Source organism: Mesoplodon mirus (genome assembly GCF_964341445.2).
Source record: "Mesoplodon mirus genome assembly, chromosome: 18".
NCBI classification, from domain to species: Eukaryota; Metazoa; Chordata; class Mammalia; order Artiodactyla; family Ziphiidae; genus Mesoplodon; species Mesoplodon mirus.
Genome location: NC_138994.1, coordinates 9,956,203 through 9,981,199, shown reverse-complemented (window position 1 = coordinate 9,981,199; position 24,997 = coordinate 9,956,203). Strand labels below are relative to the sequence as shown.

General features: G+C 38.3%; 1 protein-coding gene across 4 annotated transcripts in view; it reads right to left on the bottom strand.

The window, feature by feature from the left end:
* TANC2 (tetratricopeptide repeat, ankyrin repeat and coiled-coil containing 2) overlaps nt 1-24,997 on the bottom strand; it is a 354,826-nt gene that overhangs the window by 239,496 nt on the left and 90,333 nt on the right. For all 4 annotated transcript variants that reach the window (XM_082602709.1, XM_082602710.1, XM_082602711.1 and 1 more), the window contains exon 3: nt 20,217-20,288. In XM_082602709.1, coding sequence (XP_082458835.1) covers nt 20,217-20,288 — 72 coding nt within the window. The remainder of the gene's footprint in view (nt 1-20,216; nt 20,289-24,997) is intronic.

Here is a 24,997-nt window from a genome sequence, read left to right as displayed (position 1 = left end):
AACTGAATAAAAGTTACTGAAATAATGTGATAGAGATATGGCAGAATAAAATAAACTGCTAATATGACAGAAAAAAATCAGTTTTGCTGGATACCCGGTGATTAGATATTCAAAAGTTGAATTAAGATAGCACAGGGAGGGCTTCTGTGGTGGCACAGTGGTTAAGAATCCGCCTGCCAACGCAGGGGATACGGGTTCGAGCCCTGGTCCAGGAAGATCCCACATGCCACGGAGCAACTAAGTCCATACGCCACAACTACTAAGCCTGTACTCTAGAGCCTGAGAGCCACAACTACTGACCCTGCATACCTAGAGCCCATTCTCCGCAACAAGAGAAGCCACCGCAGTGAGAAGCCTGCGCACAGCGACGAAGAGTAGCCCTCGCTCCCTGCAACTAGAGAAAGCCTGCACGCAGCAATGAAGACCCAACGCAGCCAAAAGTAAATAAATAAAATAAATAGATTGTTAAAAAAAAAGAAAGATAGCACAGGGATATCAAGTATATGAACACTAAAGAAATGTTAGGAGTAATTATGACTCAATAAAAATTTCAGTCCTAAGTCTTAGATTTAGTACAGATGATTACAAGATATTAAAGTTCAAGTTAAAAAGAAATTCTTTAGCTGAAGGCCGTACCTATTCTACAGAACTGTCTTCTAATTTTTCAAGTTACATAAATAACCAAAAATAAAACTTATAAATCAAAAGCCTCTAGCATGATAATTCATTAAACTGTATACATTACTTATGAATTTTCCAGTTTATATGTTATTAAAAGTTTATTTTTAAAAAGTACACAGAGAAACAAAACAAAACAGAGCATCGTGATAAACTAGTCCCTAAAGTCAAAGGGCTTTTACATATTTCAGAAACAAAGGGGTTTTGCCTAAAATTATTCCAAATATACTTTTAACTTATAGCACTCTGTGACTCAGTAATAGTCTCATAACAAGTCCATATATCAGGCAGGAAACAGGCCAAGAGAAGTGTAATAGCTAGTATGGGGGTCATGTAATCAGACAGCATGACTGCCTATGCAGAAAATTTTAAGTAATCTACAAAAAAATCCACTAGAAAAAAACAAGTAAGTTAGGCAAACTCAAAGATTACAGAGTCCGTATACAAGAAACAAATGTCTTCCTATATTCCAGCAATGAATATGCAGAAAATAAAAAAAATTTAAACCAGTAACATTAAAATAGCACCATTAAAAACATGAAATAATTAGGAAGAAATCTAACAAAATATGTACAATATTTGTATGCTAAAAACTACAAAACACTGATGAAAGAAATCAAAGACCTAAATGGAGAGGTATACTATTGACCTGTTCATGGATCTGAAGATTTTATGATGCTAGGTCTCAAAGTGATCTATAGGTTTAAAGCAATCCTAATGAAAATCCAGCAGGCAATTATTTTGGTAGAAATCAAAAAGCTGATTTTAAACTCATGTAAAAACAAAGGGACGAGGATAGATAAAATAATTTTGAACAGTAAAATCAAAGTTTGGAGTCTCACAGCACCTCATTTCAAGACTAATGTAAAGTTACTGTAATCCAGACAGTATGTGGTATTGGTAAAAGAATGGACACAAAATCAATGGAACACAGCAACTCAGAGGCACTGGTAAAGTTCACAGTCCAGGGGCACAGGCTCACCAAAAGACTGAGACTTAATCATAGGACTATAGAATGCTTCCCACCCCACTCCTACCCTAAAATTACATTACTATTTACCGCAGTTCATTTTATCCAGTACACCATATTCACCTTTCAGCAGAAACTTACATGGCATACTAAAAGTTAAAAAAACAAAACAAACAAACAAAAAACAATATGAAGAGACAGTGCATGCATCAGAACCAGCCTCAGATATGGCAAAGATGTTGGAATATATATATCAAACTGTGAATTAAAAAAATGAAATACTTAGGTATAATTCTAACAAAATATATAGAAGATCTATGAGGAAGACTACAAAACTCTGATGAAAGAAGTCAAAGAAGATCTGAATAAATGGAGAGAAACTCCATGTTCATGGATACAAAGCATCAATACTGTCAATATGTCAATTCTCCCCAAACTGATCTAGCAGACTTAATGCAAACCCAATCAATATTTGTTGATATTGAAAAACTGATTCTAGGGACTTCCCTAGTGGTCCAGTGGTAAAGAATCCACCTTACAATGCAGGGGATGCAGGTTCGATCCCAGGTTGGGGAACTAAGATCCCACACATGATGCTGCAGGGCAACTAATTCCATGCACCACAACTATTGAGCTTGTACGCCTCAACTAGAGAGCCCATGTGCTGCAAACTACAGAGCCCATGTGCTCTGAAGCCCATGTGCTGCAAGTAGAGAGAGAAAACCCATGCGCCACAACTAGAGAGAAGCCCGTGCACAGCAACAAAGAGCCCGTGTGCCACAACAAATGATCCCGCATGCCTCAACGAAGATCCCATGTGCCACAACTATGACCAGATGCAGCCATAAAAATTAAATAAATAAGAAAGAAAAACTGATTCTAAAATTTATATGGAGAGGCAAAAGACCCAGAATACCCAACTCAATATTTGAAGGGCAAGAACAAAGATGGAGGACTGACACTACTGAACTTCAAGACGTACTATAAAGCTACAGTAATCAAGGCAGTGTGGTACTGATGAAACAACAGACAGACAAATCAATGGAACAGAATAGAAAGCCCAGAAATAGACCCACGTAAGTATAGCCAAAGGAGCAAATGTAGTACACTGGAGAAAAGATAGTCTTTTCAACAAATGATCCTTAGACAACAGGACATCCACCTCCAACAAAATAAATCTAGACACAGACCTTACACCCTTCATAAAAAATTAACTCAAAATGGATCACACACTTAAATGTAATATGCAAAAATATAAAACTCCTAGAACATCACATGGAAAATCTGGATAACCTTGAAGGCATGATCCACGAAAGCAATAACTGATGATCTAGACTTCATTAAAATTTAAAAGGTCTGCTCTATGAAAGACACTGTCAAGAGTATGAGAACACAAGCCTCATACTGAGAGAAAATATTTTAAAATATATCCAAAGTATACAAACTCAATGACAAGAAAAAAAAAATTAAAACAAGGAAAAGACCTGAACAGACACCTCATTAAAGAAGCAAATAGGTATAAGAAGAAGACATTCAATATATGTCATTAGAGAACTGCAAATTAAAACAACACAAGATACCACTGCACACCTATTAGAATGGCCAAAATCCGAAGCACTGACAACACCAAATGCTGGTAAGGATGTGGAGCAACAGGATCTCTCGTTCATTGCTGGTGGGAATGAAAAATGGTGCAGCCGCTTTGGAAGACAGTCTGGCAGTCTCTTACAAAACTAAACATACTCTTACCTTCCAATCCAGCAGTCATGCTCCTTGGCATTTACCCAAATGAGTTGGAAACTTATATCCATACAAAAACCTGCACATGGATATTAACGGCAGCTTTATTCACAACTGTCAAAACCTGGAAGCAACCGAGATGTCCTTCAGCAGGTGAATGGATAAACTGGTACATCCAAACAATAGAATATTATTCAGCACTAAAAAGAAATGAGCTATCAAGTCATGAGATGTCATGGAGGAACCTTAAATGTGTATTACTAAGTGAAAGAAGCCAATCGGAAAAGGGTACATACTGTATGATTCCAACTATATGACATTCTGAAACAGGCAAAACTATGGAAACAGTAAAACGATCAGTGGTTTCCAGGGACTGTAGGGAGGGAAGGATGAACATTTAGAGTATAGAGGATTTTTAGGGCAGTGAAGCTATGCTACATGATACTATAATAGTAGGTATATGTCATTATACATTCGTCAAAATCCATAGAATGTACAACATCAAGAGTGAACCCTAGGGACTTTGCTGGTGGCACAGTGGTTAAGAATCCACCTGTCAATGCAGGGGTTCGAGCCCTGGTCCAGGAAGATCCCACCTGCTGCGGAGCAACTAAGCCCGTGCGCCACAACTACTGAGCCTGTGCTCTAGAGCCTGAGAGTCACAACTGCTGAGCCCACATGCCACAACTACTGAAGCCTGTGCGTCTAGAGCCTGTGATCCACAACAAGAGAAGCCACTACAATGAGAAGCCCGTGCACCGCAATGAAGAGTAGCCTCCCCTTGCCGCAACTAGAGAAAGCCCGCATGCAGCAACGAAGACCCAACGCAGCCAAAAAATAAATTTAATTAATTAATTAAAAAAAAATTTTTAATAAAAATGAAAGGCTTCCTTAAAAAAAAGAGAGTGAACCCTAATGTAAAATATGAACTTTGGGTGATAATGATGCATCAATGTTGCTTCATCTATTGTAACAAATGTACCACTGTGGTGCTGGGATGTTAACTGTGGGGGAGGCTGTGGGTGTGTGGATGCAAGAGGCATATAAAGAAACTCTGTAGTTTCCACTCAATTTTGCTGTGAACCTAAAACTACTCTAAAATAGAAAATCTGTTTTTTAAAACAAATAAATCTATAACCAAAAACCAACCAAACAAAAAGAACGGGTAGAGTACCTATCTGAAGACCATGAAGATAAACAGAAGCAGGCAGATTGGAAAAGAAGCACGGAATGTGAAGTTCCATTGACGTGGTGGTGAGTTGGCCATGTGTTTTCTCAGGTATTGCCTCGCCTGGACTCAAAGGCAGCCCCAAACTGAGAAGTGTTCACCGGGTAAGAAAAAGCTCCAAGAAAATCCCTCCCTTTCTAGCGAGGAACAGGGAAGGGGGCCCTTGCTGATCTGAGAAACTAAGGGAAATCCCTCCTTTTTCCCTTCTCTTCTGTCCTGGTCTCCAGCCAATTCTATGGCAGTAGCAGCAGAGAGACGGTAGTGGTGACTGGGCAGGTATCTAAAACCCTGGGAGAAGTGAACCCTTTTTTCTGACCCCAGGAATTGTAATCCCAAGAGTGTGAGGCAAATCCTCACTGCTTTTTATCTCTCTGTCCTCTTATCACTTGACTTGGATACAGACACAGCTGTAGGAATTGAACAGCGGAACAGGAAAACTGGAGTCCCTGTTTTTTAGCCAGACTACTGGCAAGGGAGAGTCTGAGAGCTGGAAAATGTTGGTAAGATTGGGGTGTGGAGGGATATCAAGCAAACAATCCCATAGAGTTGTATATGAACTTCAGGGCTCACCTCTGAGCTCTGCATGCATGGATGTGACCCTAAACATCCATACCATAGGCTTTAAGAACAGAGCAACAAGATATACTTACTACCACTCTGGTCCCAGAATGGACACTGGGTCACACACATGGAAATGATTTAAATAGAAATGCTCAGAAAACCGAACTGACGTTGGAACTAGAGCCCTGAGAATGCAGGTAGGAATCTGTTTCCTGAACATAATCTGGTTGACTAGCCACTGACATACACACACACACACACACACACACACACACACACACACACACACACACACACCAACCTTCTCCTTAGAACTTAAATAAAACCTAGGGTCTCATATCATAATATTCAAAATGTCCAAGATATAATCCAGGGAAATCTCAACATGAGAAGGAAAAGTCAACAGATGTTATTCCCAAGATTACACAGATATTAGAATTAAACACCAAAGACCTTAAAGCAACTACTACAACAATGCTTCAATAAGTAAAGGCAAACATTATTGAATAAAAGGGAAGACAGAAAATTTCAAAATCTAGTGTGTACTTTACACATACAACACATCTCCTTTTGGACCAGTCACATTTCAAGCACTCACAGCTACCTGTGGTCAATGACTACTGTATTGCACGGTAAAGCTTTACACCTATGTCCAGAATCAAGTTCACTTAGTTTCTAGAATATAAGAAAAAAAGTATGATCCAATCACTAAATACTGGAAAGATCCTAGAGTGATGACTCTTACCACATTCCCATTCAACTCATCGATATGGCCTAAGCAGAAGAAAGACAAATCTTGGAGAACGACAAGGGATTTTTGTAACTTATTCAGGTTGTGTATCCCACTGCTGCTGCTGCTTTAGATGTGGTTTTCTTGCTAAAGCAAATCAACATATCCCTGGTACCAGGTCTGCAGCTACAGACCTGAGAATAAGATCATCATAAGCAGTAAGCATTCAGCTGTCAGGGTTAGCTATACATTTTCACTGGCCTACCTGCTATTAATTCTCCTGGTCTTAGTAATAATCCAATCCACAGGGACCTTAACTGCCTTTCCATTCTAAGGGCACCATGCTGGTCTACTACACTAATAATTTCATGCTGATTAGACTTGGTGAACAAGAAGCAGCAACTGATCTAAATACTGTGGTAAAATACATGCACTCCAGAGGGTGGGAAATCAATTCCACAAAAATTCACAGGTCTTCCACACTGGTAAAACTTCTGTAAGCCCTATGGTCTTGAGCAATTCAAGATATCCCTTCCAAGGTGATGAAGTTGCTGCACCTACTCTCTCTTAATACTGAGAAAGAAGTGCAATGCCCAGTAGACCTCCTTGGATTTTTGAAGCAATCTGTTCCTCATTTGGGTATGCAACTATGAACCATTTACCAAGACTGCTGGATGTGAGAGAGGCCCACAATTGAAGGCTCTGCAACACATATGGGCTGCTGTGAAAGCTGCTTTGCCACTTGGGTTATATAACCCACTAGATCCAATGTTACTTGACGTATCTGTGCTAGATAGGGATCTTGAACGGTTATCGCACAACTTTAGGTGAATCTCAGGCCAGATCTCCAGCGTTCTGTAAAAAAGCTATGTCATCCGGTACAAATAACTATTACCCTTTTTTGAAAAACAGCTTTTGGCTTACCACAGGGCCTTAGAATGAATGCTTGATCATGGGCCACCATATTACCATGTGACCTGGGCGGTCCATCATGAACTAAGTTTTGTTGGACCAACAAAGCAATATGGTTGGGTGTGTACTGAAGCACTTCATCATCAGAAGGAAGGGATGTACATGAGATCAGGCGTGAGCAGGTCCTGAAGGCATAAATAATTTGCATAAGCAAGTGGCCCAGATGCCCAAGGTTCCTATTCCTGCTATATTGCTTCTTTTCTCTCAATCTGGATATATTTTATCTCATGGAGAATTCTCTATGACCATCTCACTGAGGCGGAAAAAAAATCAAGTTTGTTTACTGATATTTCTGCATGACAACATGCAGATGACAACAATACTAGAGCCCCATTCTGGGGTCCTGAAGGACAGTGGTGAAGGGAAACCCTTCCAGGGCCAGAAGTTAGAACAGGATACCTAGTTGTTCATTTCACCTGGAAGGAGAGATGACAGAGATACTGTTCTATACTGACTCATGGACAGTGTTTAATGGTATGACTGGATATTCAGAGATTTGGAAGGAATAATTAGAGAACTGGTGACAAGGAAATCTGGGGATAAGGTATATGGACAGACCTCTTTTAAAGGGCACAGAATATGAAGCAATTTATGTCCCATGTGAATGCTTACCAAAGGGCAAACTCTACAGAGAAGGTGCTTAATAACCCCGTAGATAAGATGACCAGTTTGGAGGACTAAGCCAGTCTCTTTACCCAGCCATTCTATCTTTGCCCAATGGGCTCATTAACAAAGAGGTCATGGTAGCAGGAATGCAATTTATACATGGGCTCAGCAGTATGGGCTTCTGCTCACTGAGGCCAACCTGACTACAGCCACAGCTGAGTGTCCAACCTGCCAAAAGTTCGCGCATGCACTGGTGAAGACGCAGGTGGATGCCCCCAATATACGGTACCATTCACGGGATGGCCAGTCAGTTGTCTCTCTACTCATTTCTAGTCCCTGGTGACTTCCCCTTTCTTCTTAGTAAATCAATTATGAATGTAGAATAAATATTGTTTATAGTGTCAAGGATTTCAGACTGTCTTAGTCTGCCCCCTTGTGGGAACCAGCTCTTCAATCTTTCACTAGGAATAAAATTTATTAAATCCAGCCTGGTCCTCAAACAAAACAAAACACAAAATGTATTTACTAGATAATAATTTTACCCTAGGCTTCACTAATAGGTTCCTTCCTCATCCTGTTATCCAACTCTTTATGACCCTTCAACAAAACTTACGAAGTTTTTCAAAGAGGTTTTTGTCATTTTTCTCTCTTGCCAGAAGAATTCAGATAAAAATATTTTAAATCAAAATCTTTCTAAATGTCCAACATAACTTTTCCAACCTTTTTAGTTCCCATGCTTTTATTCTGCTTCATTCATAAATACGGATAAGCAAGGAGTGGCTTCTACAACCCTTCTAGTGTTAACTAGTCTAATTATCATAATACTAAGTAGGATACTTAATATGTTCTGACACAAAACGTGCTTAGGGTTGCATATTCCTAGAGTTTAAGATATTACTAAGTAAATTATTATGAATCACTTTGAAAATCTGAACACTCATTGATGAGGAAATGGTGGAAGAAATTATGGATTACTTAGCTAAGGAGGATTATACAGATTTTAAGAAATAAGAATTTAAGTATGTTCCTGGAGGGATGGCCATGCTACACTGTTAACTGAGGGAGAAGAGAATTAAAACCACATTTTAGGGTTTCCCTGGTGGCACAGTGGTTGACAGTCCGCCTGCCGATGCAGGGGACGCGGGTTCGTGCCCCGGTCTGGCAAGATCCCACATGCCGCAGAGCGGCTGGGCCCGTGAGCCATGGCCGCTGAGCCTGCGCGTCTGGAGCCTGTGCTCCGCAATGGGAGAGGCCACAACAGTGAGAGGCCCGCGTACCGCAAAAAGCAAAACAAAAACAAAAACGCTGCATTTTATTTTTTTAAATCTTCAAAGTAATACACACACACACACACACACACACACACACACACATATACATCCATGCATGTGCCAGTATGAGTTTAGCAGAAAACATGGAAGGATACAGACTGAATACAGTTAATACTAGTTACTTTAGGGGAGTGGAAGAGGAAGAAGCCCTAACATATCCTTTTTAAATGTCTACATTGTTTGGTAAAAGTAATTTTTTACTTAATACAATTATTATAACTCACATTAAAAAATACAAAGTGTAACTGAAATATATAAGCACATTCTGACATACCCCTAGCACCCTAAGATAATAAGAAATTGTTGGCTAGAGGGCCAATTTCAAGTTTAATTATTTGGAAAAAAGAGTGTTACACAAAGAATTATCAACAAGAAGTTAAATCTCAGAAGAAACATATGACTAGAAATAAAGACACTTCAGAGGAATTTATCATTTAAGGTCAGATCTTTTCAAGTCTGTTGGTCCAACCACCAACAAACAAATTTGTCTTTTAAATATAAGAATGGAAAGATTCTAAATATGTGCTACCAACAAGGCTGATTTGAAACTTTTGGCATAGGTTAGTGTAAAGCCTGAAATATTTTCTGACTGAAAATAATACTTACTTCACAACATTATTCTGAGAATTAAATGAGGATTTTGTGAAAGCACCTAGCTCAGAGCCTGGCACATATGTATTATTAAAATTTTTTTCTTTATTCCTAAAGCAATCTATGTTGAAAGCTAAATAATTTTTATCAGAAGGAGAAAGTACTAAAACAACAAAATAATCCTGTACATTAGTGATGCCACTATGCCAGATATACTCTTACACTGAGATAAAGAAATGATATACTGAATATTGAAATAATTTTCCTTATCATTCTATATAATAAAACACTGGGTTTAATAAAGAAATCATCGTCACCAGACTAAAGATAATTTGTATATGTTTCAAGCACATGAACATCTCATTTCTATGAAATATTTCATATGTTTATAAGGAAAGAAAAAGAACCAGGAGATAGCATATTTGAAAATTTAGTACATTATTACTATAGATACACCAGCATGTAATAATCAAATGAAACTGGCTACAAATAATGGGAATCACACAAAGTCAAATACTGTACAATTTCCCAGTCTTCCAGCATGAACTGATCATAGGCATTATTATACCAATACACATCTTATATATCAGAGTCTAATGCCTGCATAATGCTATCTTTGCAGGAGTAAATCAAAACTGGGTTTCAGCCACATTACATAAGCTCATACACCTATTTAGTATCTAGAAGCAGTAAGTCGGCTTATGTACAGATGACCTCTAATGAAAAATCATTTGATTTAGAAAATGGAGCTAGTACAATAAAAAAACAATTCTGATGAAGCACCCCATGATTCCTGAAATACAGAACCAGAACTCCTAGAATTGATAAGCTTCCTTCATCAATTCGATGGCCTAAATGCAAGACATTGGTACTGTGCTAGATGCTAAGTTCCTACCATTAATGAACTCGTAGATTACTAAGAAAAATAGAGATCCAACAGACAAATAAGACCAAATGTAGTAAATAATATAACCCAATAATATATGAAATGCTACGCTGGAAAGCAGAAAATAACCACCCAACCTTAAAAGGCTATACTAGGGTTAAACTATCACAATCAGTTTTACAGTCTTATTTCAAGAGCCTCGATTGACAAATCAATAGATACTTGATATTCTGACAAACTATATACATCCAACAAATTTCTCACACTGCTGCTTTACTTTTTCAGTTATGTAAATAACAGAAGTGAATATTGGATCAACATGTGACCGGGGCACATCCACATACTTTCCCATGCACACTAAGTGCTAGATATTTGTTCATTCCTTCATTCAACAAATACTGAAAAAACTTTATATGCACGTGTTCTAAGGCTAGAGTGGTGAATAAGACAAAGTCTCCACTCAAATGAAACCAGTTTCCTGGTAGTTGAGACAACAATGAACAAGTAAAGTAGTGGCAATTATGAAGGTTAGAGCTGGGTGTTTAGGTGGTCAGAGAGAAGGCCTCTCTGACCTAAGTAGAAATCTACAGTCCTTTAGTCAAGAAAGAACAAAATGTACAAGCCCTGCAAAGAAAACACTCTTTAACATGTTTAAGCAAAAAGGCCAGCATAGATGAAACAAAGTGGATAATGAAGGGAGGGGGAGGACATAAAGTATTAGGAAAAGGGTAGCTTAGGTAGGGTCATATAGGGAATGATAAAGACTCTGGAATTTATTCTGAATGTGATAGGAAGCCACTGGAGAATTTTTTTTCAAGTTTGGGGAAATATACGATTTGATTTGTTTTAACTAGAGCAGTACAGCTATCAAATGGACAATAGATTATATGCTGGCAAGAATGGAAATAATAAGTTAGGACACTATAATAGTAGTAAAGGTAAGAAACGATGGTAGTTCAGACTAAAATGACAACAATATAGGTGGTGGGGAAATGATAGAAAACGTATCTTAAAAAGAACAAATTCTTAAAGCATTATAAAACAAAACAAAAAGCTAATAATGGAGGAGGAATGTTAAGAAATCCATGGAAGACAGAAACTACATGCAACTGGAGGGAGGAAATTATAGCCCACAGCATGTGTAGGAGGATAACTGTAAAAGATGAGAGTGATTCCAGGTCTGTTTTAACCACAAAAGCAAGAGATACAAGGAACAGGAAGTTCTCGGGGGCAGCAATCTTAATGAGTGGCATGGGATCTGATTCAGTCCTCAGTCCAAGTAGTCAGGCCATCTCCCATCTCCTACATTTGATAAGCAGATGACATCAGAGGTCTCTGCCCCTAAGCCAGAGCAATGAGTGGGGGTATGTGTGAGTCAGAATCCACTGCATTTGAAAGACAGATCAGAGGCCAAACTAGTTAGTTAACACACAGGAGAGAGCCCTCATGCCCAAAGATTAACACACCTCACCAGACACCTTACCTTACATGTCTGCCATTATTACTGAGAAGAGACATTAAATAGCAACTATATCCAATCAGGCAGGGCAGATTATCAAGCATTATGGCCCTCTACAGGCATATCAAGTGTTTAAAGATAATGTTTGTTCTGAACAGACTGGTATCTGTTCTGGTTAGTTGATATTTTTGACATATTAATTATTAAATATTTTGAATATTACCCTCCAGACAGGCCAACACAAAATATAATAAAATGGAAAGGGACTTCCCTGGTGGCACAGTGGTTAAGAATCTGCCTGCCAGTGCAGGGGACATGGGTGCGATCCCTGGTCTGGGAAGATCCCACATGGCATGGAGCAACTAAGCCGGTGTGCCACAACTACTGAGCCTGCACTCTACAGCCCACAAGCCACAACCACTGAGCCCACGTGCCACAACTACTGAAGCCCGTGCGCCTAGAGCCCCTGCTCTGCAACAAGAGAAGCCACCACAATGAGAAGCCTGCACACCGCAACGAAGGGTAGCCCCTGCTTGCCGCAACTAGAGAAAGCCCACACGCAGCAACGAAGACCCAACGTGGCCAAAATAAATAAAATAAATCAATTTATTTAAAAAAAAATGGAAGGGCTCTGGTTCCGGTTCTGGGTTAAAATGGAGTAAGCACACTCTGCCTTAACTGAATATAACTAAAACCCATGAATGTAACTGAAACCCTGGAAAGAATGACGGAGCAGCAATCTGAGGACTCTGAAAACTAAACAGTAACAGGCAAATTGTGGAAGGAAACCAGAACTTGAAGGACAACCAATTCACTGATGCATTTCCTGTTGTTTTTTAATGTCACCGAACTTCCAGCCTGAACTCAAAGGAAATCCAAATCCTGGATTGGCACACCAGAGTCAAACAGATACAAGTCTTCTCTTTCTGATTAGAGAGTATAAATGGGGCAGTGGTGGGGGGACAGTCCATATAGGACTGTGAGGGCTTCCCTGGTGGCACAGTGGTTGAGAGTCCGCCTGCCGATGCAGGGGACACGGGTTCGTGCCCTGGTCCGGGAAGATCCCACATGCCACGGAGCGGCTGGGCCCGTGAGCCATGGCCGCTGAGCCTGGGCGTCCAGAGCCTGTGCTCCGCAATGGGAAAGGCCACAACAGTGAGAGGCCCGCATACCGCAAAAAAAAAATAAATAAATAAAAACATATAGGACTGTGAGAGTGGGAAGATCTGGCTTCTTTCTCTTTTTACCTTCCTCTTCCAGCCCCGCCTATAGGTAAGACTATTTCAGTAATGGCAGCTGTAGGGGATACGTAAATCTCTGAGGAAGGGGAATCCTTTCTGACCAGAGGATCAGTGGTATGAGGAATGTGGTAGAACTGCAAGGGGAAATAGATAAATCCACACTTACGGTCTGAGATTTCAATATTCCTCTCTTAATAACTGACAGAATGAGCAGACAAAAAATCAGCAAAGATACAGAAGACTTGAACAACACTATCATTTAACTCAACCAGACTAATATTCGTAGAACCTTCCACCCCCAAAGAGCCTAATACACATATTTTAAGTGCACACAGAACATTTAAGATAGATAATTCCTGGGCCATAAAACAAATCTCAATAAAACATGATTTAACTCAGAATATGTGTTCTTTGGCCACAGCAAAATTAAACTAAAAATTAATATGAGGAAGGTATCTGGAAAATTCTCAAATGTTTGAAAACTACATCAACACACTTCTAAATAACACATGGGTTAAAGAAGAAACCAAAAGGGGAATTAGGCAGTATTTTGAAATAAATGAAAAGCATTACTCATCAAAGTCTGTGAAATGCAGCTAAGTCAGTACATAGAGGGAAATTTATAGCACTAAAATTCCTGTATTAGAAAAGAAAGTTCCAGTATCAGTGATCTTAGCTTCTACCTTAAGAAGCTAGAAAAAGAAGAGAAAATTCAACCCAAAGCAGGCAGAAATAAGGAAATAATAAAGAACAAAGAAGAAATTGATAAAATAGAAAACAGGAAAGCAATACAGAAAATGAATGAAAACTGAAACTGATTCTTTAAGATCAATAAAATTGATATATCTCTATCCAGAATGATCAAGACAAGGAGAAAGAATACTCAAATTAACCATATTAGGAATGAGGAGAAGTGACACCATTACGGATTCTATAGATTTAAAAAGGTTACTCGGGTTTCCCTGGTGGCGCAGTGGTTGAGAGTCTGCCTGCCGATGCAGGGGACACGGGTTCGTGCCCCGGTCCGGGAAGATCCCACATGCCGTGAAGCGGCTAGGCCCGTGAACCATGGCCGCTGAGCCTGCACATCCGGAGCCTGTGCTCCTCAACGGGAGAGGTCACAACAGTGAGAGGCCCACATTCGGAAAAAAAAAAGTTACTCGAGAAGGAAGAGTTAATTTGAAGTCCTATATTTACTAAAGAAATTTAATTTATATTTTAAAACTTGGGGCTTCACTGGTGGCGCAGTGGTTGAGAGTCCGCCTGCCAATGCAGGGGACACAGGTTCGTGCCCCAGTCCGGGAGGATCCCACATGCCAAGGAGCGGCTGGGCCCGTGAGCCATGGCCGCTGGGCCTGCACGTCCGGAGCCTGTGCTCTGCAACGGGAGAGGCCGCAGAGGTGAGAGGCCTGTGTATCGCAAAAAAACAAAAAACAAAAGACAAAAAAACGGGCTTCCCTGGTGGCGCAGTGGTTGAGAGTCCGCCTGCCGATGCAGGGGACACGGGTTCATGCCCCGGTCTGGGAAGATCCCACATGCTGCGGAGCTGCTGGGCCTGTGAGCCATGGCCGCTGAGCCTGCGCGTCCGGAGCCTGTGCTCCGCAACGGGAGAGGCCACAACAGTGAGAGGCCCACATACTGCAAAAAAAAAAAAAAAAACTTTCCCACAATGAAAATTCCAGGCCCAGATGCCTCCCTGGGAAATTCTATCAAACATTTATGAATGAAATAATACCAATTCTATAAAAAATACTCCAGGAAATTGAAGAGGGAGAAATATCTCTCAACTTTCAACTGATTCTATGAGACCAGGAGTATCCTGATACAAAAATCAGACAAAGACATCCTAAGACAGGAAAATTAAAGGCCAATATCCCACATGAACACAGATACAAAAATAATTAAAACTGTCTTAGCAAATCAAATCTATCAACTGTACAAAAGCAGGCCACACAGGCCAGATTTGCTCACCCTGCTTTAGAGCACTACTGCTCAACCATAATGGTCCAAATCAAATAATAAAAATATTTGTACCACACTGGAGAAAACTAATATGGTTTACCACTGGAGATGACTGACATGAACTTCAGCTACTCCAGACACTACTCCAAGGACTGAGAACTTATTCTAACATCTCCTTTCACACAATACTTGCTTTAATTTGAGTTTACATCTTTTTTCACTTACTACTTTATGTATTTATCACCAATTCAACCCTAAGCCTCATCAATTACTTAAAACTTTTCTAAAGATAATTAAATGCATCAGATTTCTACCAATTTCATTTTCCTGAGAATGGCTCTTCTGGAAGCTTCTAACCTACTCCAATCTGGTCTGTTTGCCCTCCAACCCTGTCTTTTCATTGTATGCTGAAGATTTCTTTACCCTTCTCTTTTATTAAATTTCCTATTTCTTGTAACCTTTCCCTTTTTTTATTTGGCTGACTTTCTCATTTTGATGGATCACATCCTCCAACAGATTTCTAAGAAAGGGTACAAGGTAGGCAAACAAACAAACAAACCAACCAAAAAAACAAACAAAAAACCTTACATGCCTTAAAACATCTTAATTTTAATTTAACTCTTATATCTGATTAATAGTTTCAATGCATATGAAATACAAAGGGGTTGAAATTATTTTCCCTCAGAATTTTGAAGGTGATGCTCCATTTCTCATTTAGTATCTAATGCTACCATTAAGAAGTCCAAAGCCAACTGATTCCTGTTACTTTGTTTGACACATTTTTTTCCCTCTCTGAAAGCATGGAAAGACCTTCTGTTTTGCCCAGTGATTTGAAATTTCACCACGATGTGTCTTAGTTTGTGTTTATATTCATCCATTGTAATGAGTAATCAGTAAGCCTTTTGAACCAGAAACTCATGTTTTTAGTCCAAGAAAGTTTTCTTGAATCACTTTGTTGATGATTTCTTCCCCATTTTCTGTTTCTTCTGGGAACTACTGGTGTTGTTTTTCTTTCTTTTTTTTTTTTTCCTTCTTTTGCGGTACGCGGGCCTCTCACTGCTGTGGCCTCTCCCGTTGCGGAGCACAGGCTCTAGATGCACAGGCTCAGCGGCCATGGCCCATGGGTGTAGCCGCTCCGCGGCATGTGGGATCTTCCCGGACCGGGGCTCGAACCCGTGTCCCTTGCATCGGCAGGCGGACTCTCAACCACTGCGCCACCAGGGAAGCCCGTTTTTTTGTTTTTTGTTTTTTGTTTTTTTGCGATACACAGGCCTCTCACCTCTGCGGCCTCTCCCGTTGCAGAGCACAGGCTCCGGACGTGCAGGCCCAGCGGCCATGGCTCACGGGCCCAGCCGCTCCTTGGCATGTGGGATCCTCCCGGACCGGGGCTCGAACCCGTGTCCCCTGCATCAGCAGGCAGACTGCCAACCACTGTGCCACCAGGGAAGCCCCCATTTTTCTTTTTTTTAATTAATTAATTCATTTATTTTTGGCTGTGTTGGGTCGTCGTTGCTGCACGCAGGCTTTCTCTAGTTGTGGTGAGCGGGGACTACTCTTCGTTGCAGTGCGTGGGCTTCTCATTGTGGTGGTTTCTCTTGTTGCGGAGCACGGGATCTAGGCACACAGGCTTCAGTAGTTGTGGCACACAGGCTCTAGAGTGCAGGCTCAGTAGTTGTGGTGCACGGGCTCAGTTACTCCATAGCATGTGGGATCCTCCCAGACCAGGGCTCGAACCCGTGTCCCCTGCACTGGCAGGCAGATTCTTAACCACTGCGCCGCCAGGGAAGTCCCAACTACTATTATTTGAATACTGAAATTCCTGGACTGCCCCTGTAAGTTTCTTAATGCTCCTCACATCTCTTCTGTAACGTTTGTTCTTTTGCTCGACTTTTTCACAGATTTCTTCAACATTAATTTTCTAAGTACTTTTACAAAGCTTTTTTCATCTCTGCTATCAGAATTTTAATGTCTAAGAGCCTCTTTTAAAAATCAGAATTATTACTCTTTTACAGTAACTCCTTCTTATTTCATGGCTGTATTATTTTCTCTTATTTCCCTGAAGTTGTTTATAATGGTTGTTATTTTCCTCTGCAAAAGTTCTGTTCTCAGTTGCTCTATCCTGTTTATTTTAATCTCTACCTTTCATACATTACAGGGTTTCCCCAAATATCTAGTAATCCTTGGTCAGCTCCTCATAGTTAGGAGAAAAGGACTAAAGGTTGATTATTTTCAGTATGGGACTCCTGCCCTCCACTATGCCTGGTGTCTTCTGCTCTAGAGAGAGTCTCTATTTTTGCCCTCTCCAAAGAATAAATTTCTGGGCTTTGCCAAAGTTAGGGGTGAAGAGCTGGGCACTTATCCAGCTAACTGGTTAGCTAATTTTGAGAAGGAGGTCCCAGGAACCAAGGGCTTCTTCGACTGACTTTCTACCAATCCTCCTTTCACTTCCACTTCCACATGCTGCCATTCTTGAGTTTTTTTAGTCCTTTGGAGGGTAAATCAGATTAGTTTCTTGATTTTCTCTGCTACTGAGTTTAGCGTCCAGTCTTCAATTAGTCATATACTCCCTAGTTTCTAAAATTGTGTGGATTTTGTCTCCTCTCTAATTCCCCTTTACTGATCTTTTAGCAGGTTTCTGAAAGGAGAAAAAGTAGAAGTATGTGTTCATCCTATCTCTTTATTCCTGATCATATGGATTCCCATTCATTCCAACTCATTATAGATGGCTTTGTATTGTTATTTGTCTTTTGAATAAAAAGATACAGTAAGTCCCCTACAGACGAACGAGTTCTGTTACAAGAGCGCGTTCATAAGTCCCATTTGTTCGAAAGTCCAACACAACTAACACAGTTGGCTATATACTGCTGCTTTTATGCTTGCTTCTGGACATCCTGGGCTTGAAATAAAGAAATAAAGATACTGTACTACTACTGTACAGTACTACTGTAATCTATACAGTTCTGTAAAGTACACAAAAGCACAAGCACTTGTAGAGGATGCACGTACGTGACAATATACATCAGGCGTGAACTAACTTATGTGACTGGACATGTGAGCACATGTTCTCATCTTGGAAAGTTTGCAACTTGAAGTATTCGTACGTAGGGGACTTACTGTATTACAAATAAAATCTCTAAGAAGGTGAGAAACATGCTTTTATATCAGTTAACTCTCATAATGATACAGTTCCTGATGACTTCTAATTGAGATCAGTCCTGATGAGTTCTGAGATCAGGCAGCTGTGCTCAGATCATGAAAATCACTGATTTTGCTGTTAAGTTCAGTTTTTGTTACTAAAATTCAATTATACTCATTGATTTGAAAAATATTTCAACTGACATAATTCAGAGGGCACAAGGTAAATTAATAATCTCCCACATCTATATCTGTGACATTAAATAAAATTAAACTTTAATAAAAATTAGTATAATTATTTTTCTATTAATTTGTACTAATTTTGTTTTTAGGGTTATATGATGGGGGCACCCAAGGTGGCTGTTCTCTTGCTCTCTCTACATCCCCTGTTTACCAGTCCCTGCTTCACCTACACCCTACTCACATGACTAACCTTCCCTCTTAATCATAGAGCCTAATCAGTAAAGGCCTGGTCTAATCTTCAGATCAGAACATCTCCACCACGATAACTTATCAAAGGGGCAGTGAGGGGTGTGCTCCTCTGCTGGTTTCCCTGGTAACCGATGAGCCAACCTGACATCAATTCTCCCTATAACTGGTAAACACCTCCACCCATCCCCTCTCCCAGGAGTGAAGATTGCTGCCATATCCTGCCCACTGTCTGCTGCACACAGGACCTTGCTTCAGACATGTAAGATTCTCCCATCCATTAAACCACTGATGTCTCTGTTGCTGACTCTGGGCTCTTTCTTCTGTCTTGAGGCTGGGCAAGTACAGGGCGTGCAGGCCTGCGGGGTATAGCCCAACAAGGATTTTAAACACATAAGCTCATTTTCTTTCTTTCCTCGCCACCAAGGTTTATTGAGATATAACTGACATAAAACATTATATAAGTTTAAGGTGTACAATGTGTTGATTTGATATACTTATATATTACAATTCAGTTTTTCTCTTAATTTCTTTTTTTATATCAAAATACATGTAAGGTGAAAAAGTGAAAACTTATACAAATTCCTGACATTTATAATACATGCATATTATTTAAAAATGATTAAAAGTACTAGTGTAAGTTAAAATTTCCAAATCAACCTACATATATTATTCTTCTTTTTATTCTGCAACAAACAACTGTATTAAAAATAGTACAACTCTAAAACTTGGGAAGAGCAAAGTTGGAGAAAAAAGGGAACAGGATTATAGAATAAATGAACCAGGAGCTTTTACAGGATTAAAACATCACACATTTGTATATCTAAGGCTTTATTTGTAAATACTCTCAAAAAACTAAACTCAGTAATGACTGCTTGAAATTTTCCATATTTTAATCAGTCTGGGTTCCTAACTCTCATTCTCTTAGAGATGACTTCATTCATCCAACAGTATTCATTCAGTAACTACTATTGTATATACCAGGTACTTATTCTTGGCACTGGAAATACAGCAGTGAACAAAGAAAACCAAAAATCTCTGCAATCATGAAACATTCATTCTGGTTTTGGATAGAGAAAACAAATATAAAGATGATAAGTACTATAAAGAAAAATGTGAAGGTGCCAGTCCTGCAAATTTAAATGTTCCTTAGGGAAGGCCTATCTGAAAATCCACTGGCAGAGAATACTTTAACCTAGTTTTGAAGTTGTCACTTCAAAAAAACCAGTCAAAAGCCTATGGTAATAAATTTTAAACAGAAAAGGAAAATAAGTAAGAAGATCTTAATTTTAGGTAATAATTATAAACAAAACCCATTTCTTCTGAGACAGCTCAGACAACAAATATTGCATTGATGAACTTTTAAAAGCCAGTGTGATGATACCTGCAATAAATGTTACTGCTAAAAATTTACTTTTGGTTATATTCCAAAAGTGATATCCAGACATATACCACAATGCTCCAAAATTATTTAAAACCTTAATATCGTTAAAAAAGAGACCATTTCTCATTTTCTTTTATCCTGAATAGATGATTATCATATGGAACTAATTAGATTGTAACATCTGAACTCCTAAATGAGAAATGAGAATATCTAAACTTGACCCAGTGAAAGCCCCAGTCCTCAGATTAAGTACTAGAAAGGAATAGCTGGTATCTGTTCTTTTTAATTTAATAATAAATTTGAGAAAATTTACCTTGCCCAGAGCGGCTTTGGCGAGAGTCTACACTTGACTGTCTTCGATCCGGTGCTTCCTCGTTCCCTCCATCTGCATAAAATTAGAGCAATCATAAGCGAATAGATAATGAAATTGATGTAATATCATCCCTGGTGACATCTATATCTTAAAACTACTATATCTATCATTTGTTTTCATTTCTTATAAGCTCAATCATTAAAATATTTGAGGATTTTTCATACACAAAGCGAAGGTCCTTACCCTTATTTTTGTGGGGATGGTTTACACTCCTCTCTGAAAGTCTAAAGAAAGTGAAGGTGTTATTTCCCTACCCCCATACATATACACTCTACTTTGCACATAATAAAGCAATGTTATCTACTCTGAAGTTCATTCACAGAATTTCAATTTAAAAGCCTTGATTTAAAGCAATGTCTAAATTAATTACAGCTGCTTATTTAATCTAAAGTATGTCAAATAATCCTTAGGGCTATATATTTTACTCTAATAAAATTTACATGTTTTATGAGAGATAATGGGAAAATTACATAATACATGAAAGAGCAATATAAATCAGAATCAGAAAAACTCAGAAATGAGGAGGCAGAAACCAAGAAATAATAAGAAATCAAACAAAAATCATTTCAGTAATGAAGACTAAACTATAAGAAATACAAGAGCAAACAAACACAAAAGGTCTTAAAAGAAATAGAAGGTAAGATGGAAGAAAATCTTTAACAAATTTTTTAAAAAGAAGAAATAGATTAAAAAGGATCTGCAAGAAGGGGATAAATACTGGAGACAGGCAAAGAAGATCCAGCATAAGGATAAACATAGGAGTCCCTGAAGAAGAAAACCAAAGTGAGAGAATAGAACAAATAGTGAAAGACTATAATTCAAGAAAGCTTTCCAGAGGAAAAAAAGTGGCTACGTGTCATATATATAGTTATATGTGTGTATAAGTACATTTATACATGCACACACATATATATACATCTATATTTGAAACTACATATTTCAAGAGCATCCCATGTCCTACTTAATCAACTCAGATCAATGCACCAAGACATTTTCTACTAAAACTAATGGACTTTAAAGGGAAAAAAAATCCTTTGGGCATTTAGGCAAATACATCACATGATTAATAAGGGAAAACAACAGAAGAAAACAGAATAATATATTTAAAACACACAAGGAAAAAAAATTGAACCAAAGGCTTTACAACCAGTAAAACTTACTTTTAAGTATAAAGAGTAAAGAAAAACTATTACTAACATGCAAGAACTCAAGGAATATTGTTCCCATGGGCCTCTTCCTAGCTCTACCAGAAAACTAACTTTAGGCAACCAAAGTGACTAGAGAGACATTAAATAAGGACTGGTGGTGAGCATACATATACAACTGACTGTAGAATTAAGACTAAATGAGATGTAGAGAACAAATGTATGGACACCAAGGGGGGAAGCGGGGGCAGGGGGGGATGAATTGGGAGATTGGGATTGACATATATACACTAATATGTATAAAATAGATAACTAACAAGAATCTGCTGTATAAAAAAAATAAAAGTTCAAAAAAAAAGACTAAATGAGAGTTTTAAATGGAGAGATTATAATATGTAATGGCTATAAGATCTGACAAGGAAGATACAGCACAGCCAAGACAAACGAAGAAAGAATAAACAAAAAGTAACTGATTTCAGAAATCAAAATTGGTAACTGTAATGTTGTGAGACCACTGTATTTAAAAAGAGGGATAAAGCAAGTGAATAATTATGGGATACTCTAATAGTATCATCTCCTTGAGAACCAGAATTCTCCGTGTGGAAGAAAGGAACTATAGATATAAGAATACAGAAGAAGTTAAGTAAAAAGTCTTTAGTACTGAATCTATATTGGAAACATCAGTACAGTCTTACAAGTCACATGTATGTCCTAGCTCTGTCCACTTAAAACACCTAACACCTTGACTAATCAAGTAGTACTAACCACTCCTAGGGCCCAGACTGTTATCCTGAAATGCCATTCTCCATTAAAAGAAATCAGAACTTCTTAAAGAATCAGCTGGTTTAGCAAAGGAAAAGTACTAAATGAACTTGGAACACCTGGACATATGCAACAGTAAAGAAGCTATTAAAGACAATGTAAAATTGAGGTCATGTCAAAAAAAAAACACAGTGAAGAAGCTCATCAACATTCAAGAACTCAGGGAATATTGTCCCATGGATCTCTTCCTAGCTCTACCAGAGAACTAATTAACTAAATGCACAATTGACTATAGATCATAATGGGTTTTTTAAAAAACAAACAAACAAACAAACCACAGCACTACCACACTAACTGGTCACCTTCTGAGGTTGAGAAGGGCCCAGTTCATCATCTTGAAAACTGTGGAAAAGAAAGAATCAGCAATTCATCCTACATTTCCTATATAAACTGTACTAGTAGCCAAAAAGTATATGAGACCTCTCTATATAAAATTATTCCAAATAAATGGGAAACAAAAGATAAAAGATCACCATTTCACAAACTGCAATTAATTAATATCTCTGCAGCCATCGAGCATCAACGGCTAATAACATCAAAAAAGAGAAAAAACTGGACATTATATGCCTCCTAATGATAGGAACACAACTACAGTTTTGCCAAAGCAATCAAACCTGAGTCTAGTCAAACCTCTGAAACTAGCTGTCAGTTTCCAGGAAAAACAAAGAACAGAAGAAAATGCTGAACTGTTCCTGAGTGTATAATCAACAACATACTAATTGTGGGAAATTCTACAGGTCAAACAATCCAGGTCTCTCAACAGGTAAAGAAAAAAAATAAAGTATTATGAGGTCCTAAATTACTGTGAAACAAAACTTCATTTTATGAGAAAATAAAACTATACGAGAAATCTGTGGCATCTTATAATAGGGATCAGGATGTGTAAATACAGTCCTAGTCAATTTCCCTTCCTACTGATCATCTAATTTTTTAATGCAAATTTCTTTCTTCTCTTTTACTTGGGAATAAATTACAATGAGCAACACTTGTATTCAGGCCTGTCTTAAATTTTCATTTTCCACATGGATAAAATTACATACATGCATCACATTCTCTGTTTGAACATCAAAACATGCCCTTGAAGTATGTGAGAAGTAATATGAATAAAATACAGACATTTCCCCTCACCAGGATGTCTTTCTAAATAATAAAAGAAGAAAAAGAAATTAAAAAAACAAGGCTTCAAACAGCATTAAATTTGCACGATCTGCAGTATGTCAGCGTATCAATAAAACAACCTACAGGAAAACTGCAGACAAGAAATGGTTTAAGACAGTTTTGAGTCAGCCAGCCAATGGCAAGACAAAAAGTCACCAATTTTGATACCATCATAATCTAAAATGTTTTAATTGCCTGAATTTAAAAAATTAAATTAGAAATACATTGCAGTAAATTTGAGCAATTCACTCCTCTACGACTGAAATCTTAACCATGTCTTATTCCAGTGGAGGTTAGTCATAAGAGTTGAGATTAACTCTCAGGTAAAAGTAAACAGCTAAAGATTTTTTTAAAATAATAAACTCACCATTGACCCAAGATGGTATAGGAAAAAAGTTCAAGCTCTTTAAAAGTGTCTTGTGGTATGCTATGCAATCAATGACTTCATTATCCAAAACAGCAAGGCTGCAATGATGTACAGCACTTTACATATTTTTGCTTTGCTTGAAACACAATTCCTTCAGTACAGATAAGACCTCCCACACATAATACATACATCTACATTTATGGACAAAACAGAAGACCTTCAGTCATCAAGCAAGTCAAGTTATTTGCATAAGACTCATTACCTCACCCTGAAGTGCAGAAGGGAGAACGGGGCTGTGTCTGTGAAGTTAGAATTTACTCATCAAGCTTGAGTTAAAGACTTTCTTCAGTGTAACAGGTACAAAATTTAAAAAGACCTGACTGTCCAATTTAAGTGCTAGCTTTTAAAATTAGAGCTTAGGTTTCCTAGATTTGTTCTCATCAGAGAACATTTGTTTTTTACCAGCATACTAAATTAAATCCAGCAAATAATATAAAACAATACACCTTTAATAGACTTCCTCATCCCATTATTTAAAAGAGAAAAATGTCATAGGAATATTTACTTCATAGTGTGAACAGCTTTCAACTCAGGTCATAAATGCACTAAAATAGTCTAAGTAAAAAAAATACCAACCACGTAGGGATATTCCGTATTTAGTGTTTTCCTATGAAGAAATTTAAGTTAGAGAAAGGCTTATAAGAAAGTGCCTAATTTCAAGACAAATGTTTTCTTTCCTGCAAGTAGAAGATACTTCAAATGATTATTCTTCTCAGTCCAGGATCAAAATATTACAGTTGAAAAATAAACAACTTAAGTGACCTTGAATTTGGTAGCCCCAACCCATCTTTAGTATTCTCAGTTAAATAAAATAATGTGCCAGAATAAATATTAGATTTTATGAATTAAGATTTTGAAGTTGACTGTCTTCAATCCTCCTTCAGAAGTGTAAATATATGACCTTAATAGAAGGGGTGGGAAGTACTAAAACTATATACATATAATCTATTATACATATAGATTAAAGTTTTACTATTCAGGTATGAACTCTGGTCTCTTTTGCTATTCAGGTATGAATCTGCAAGAACTGTATACACTTAATGCCAACAAAGGGAGACATGAATTGGAGGACATATATGGAATGTAATGAAAATGCAAAAGCATGGACCAGGAACATAAGCTAGATTTATTTATTAGCCAAGGTCCACTTATGAAGAGGTACATACAGA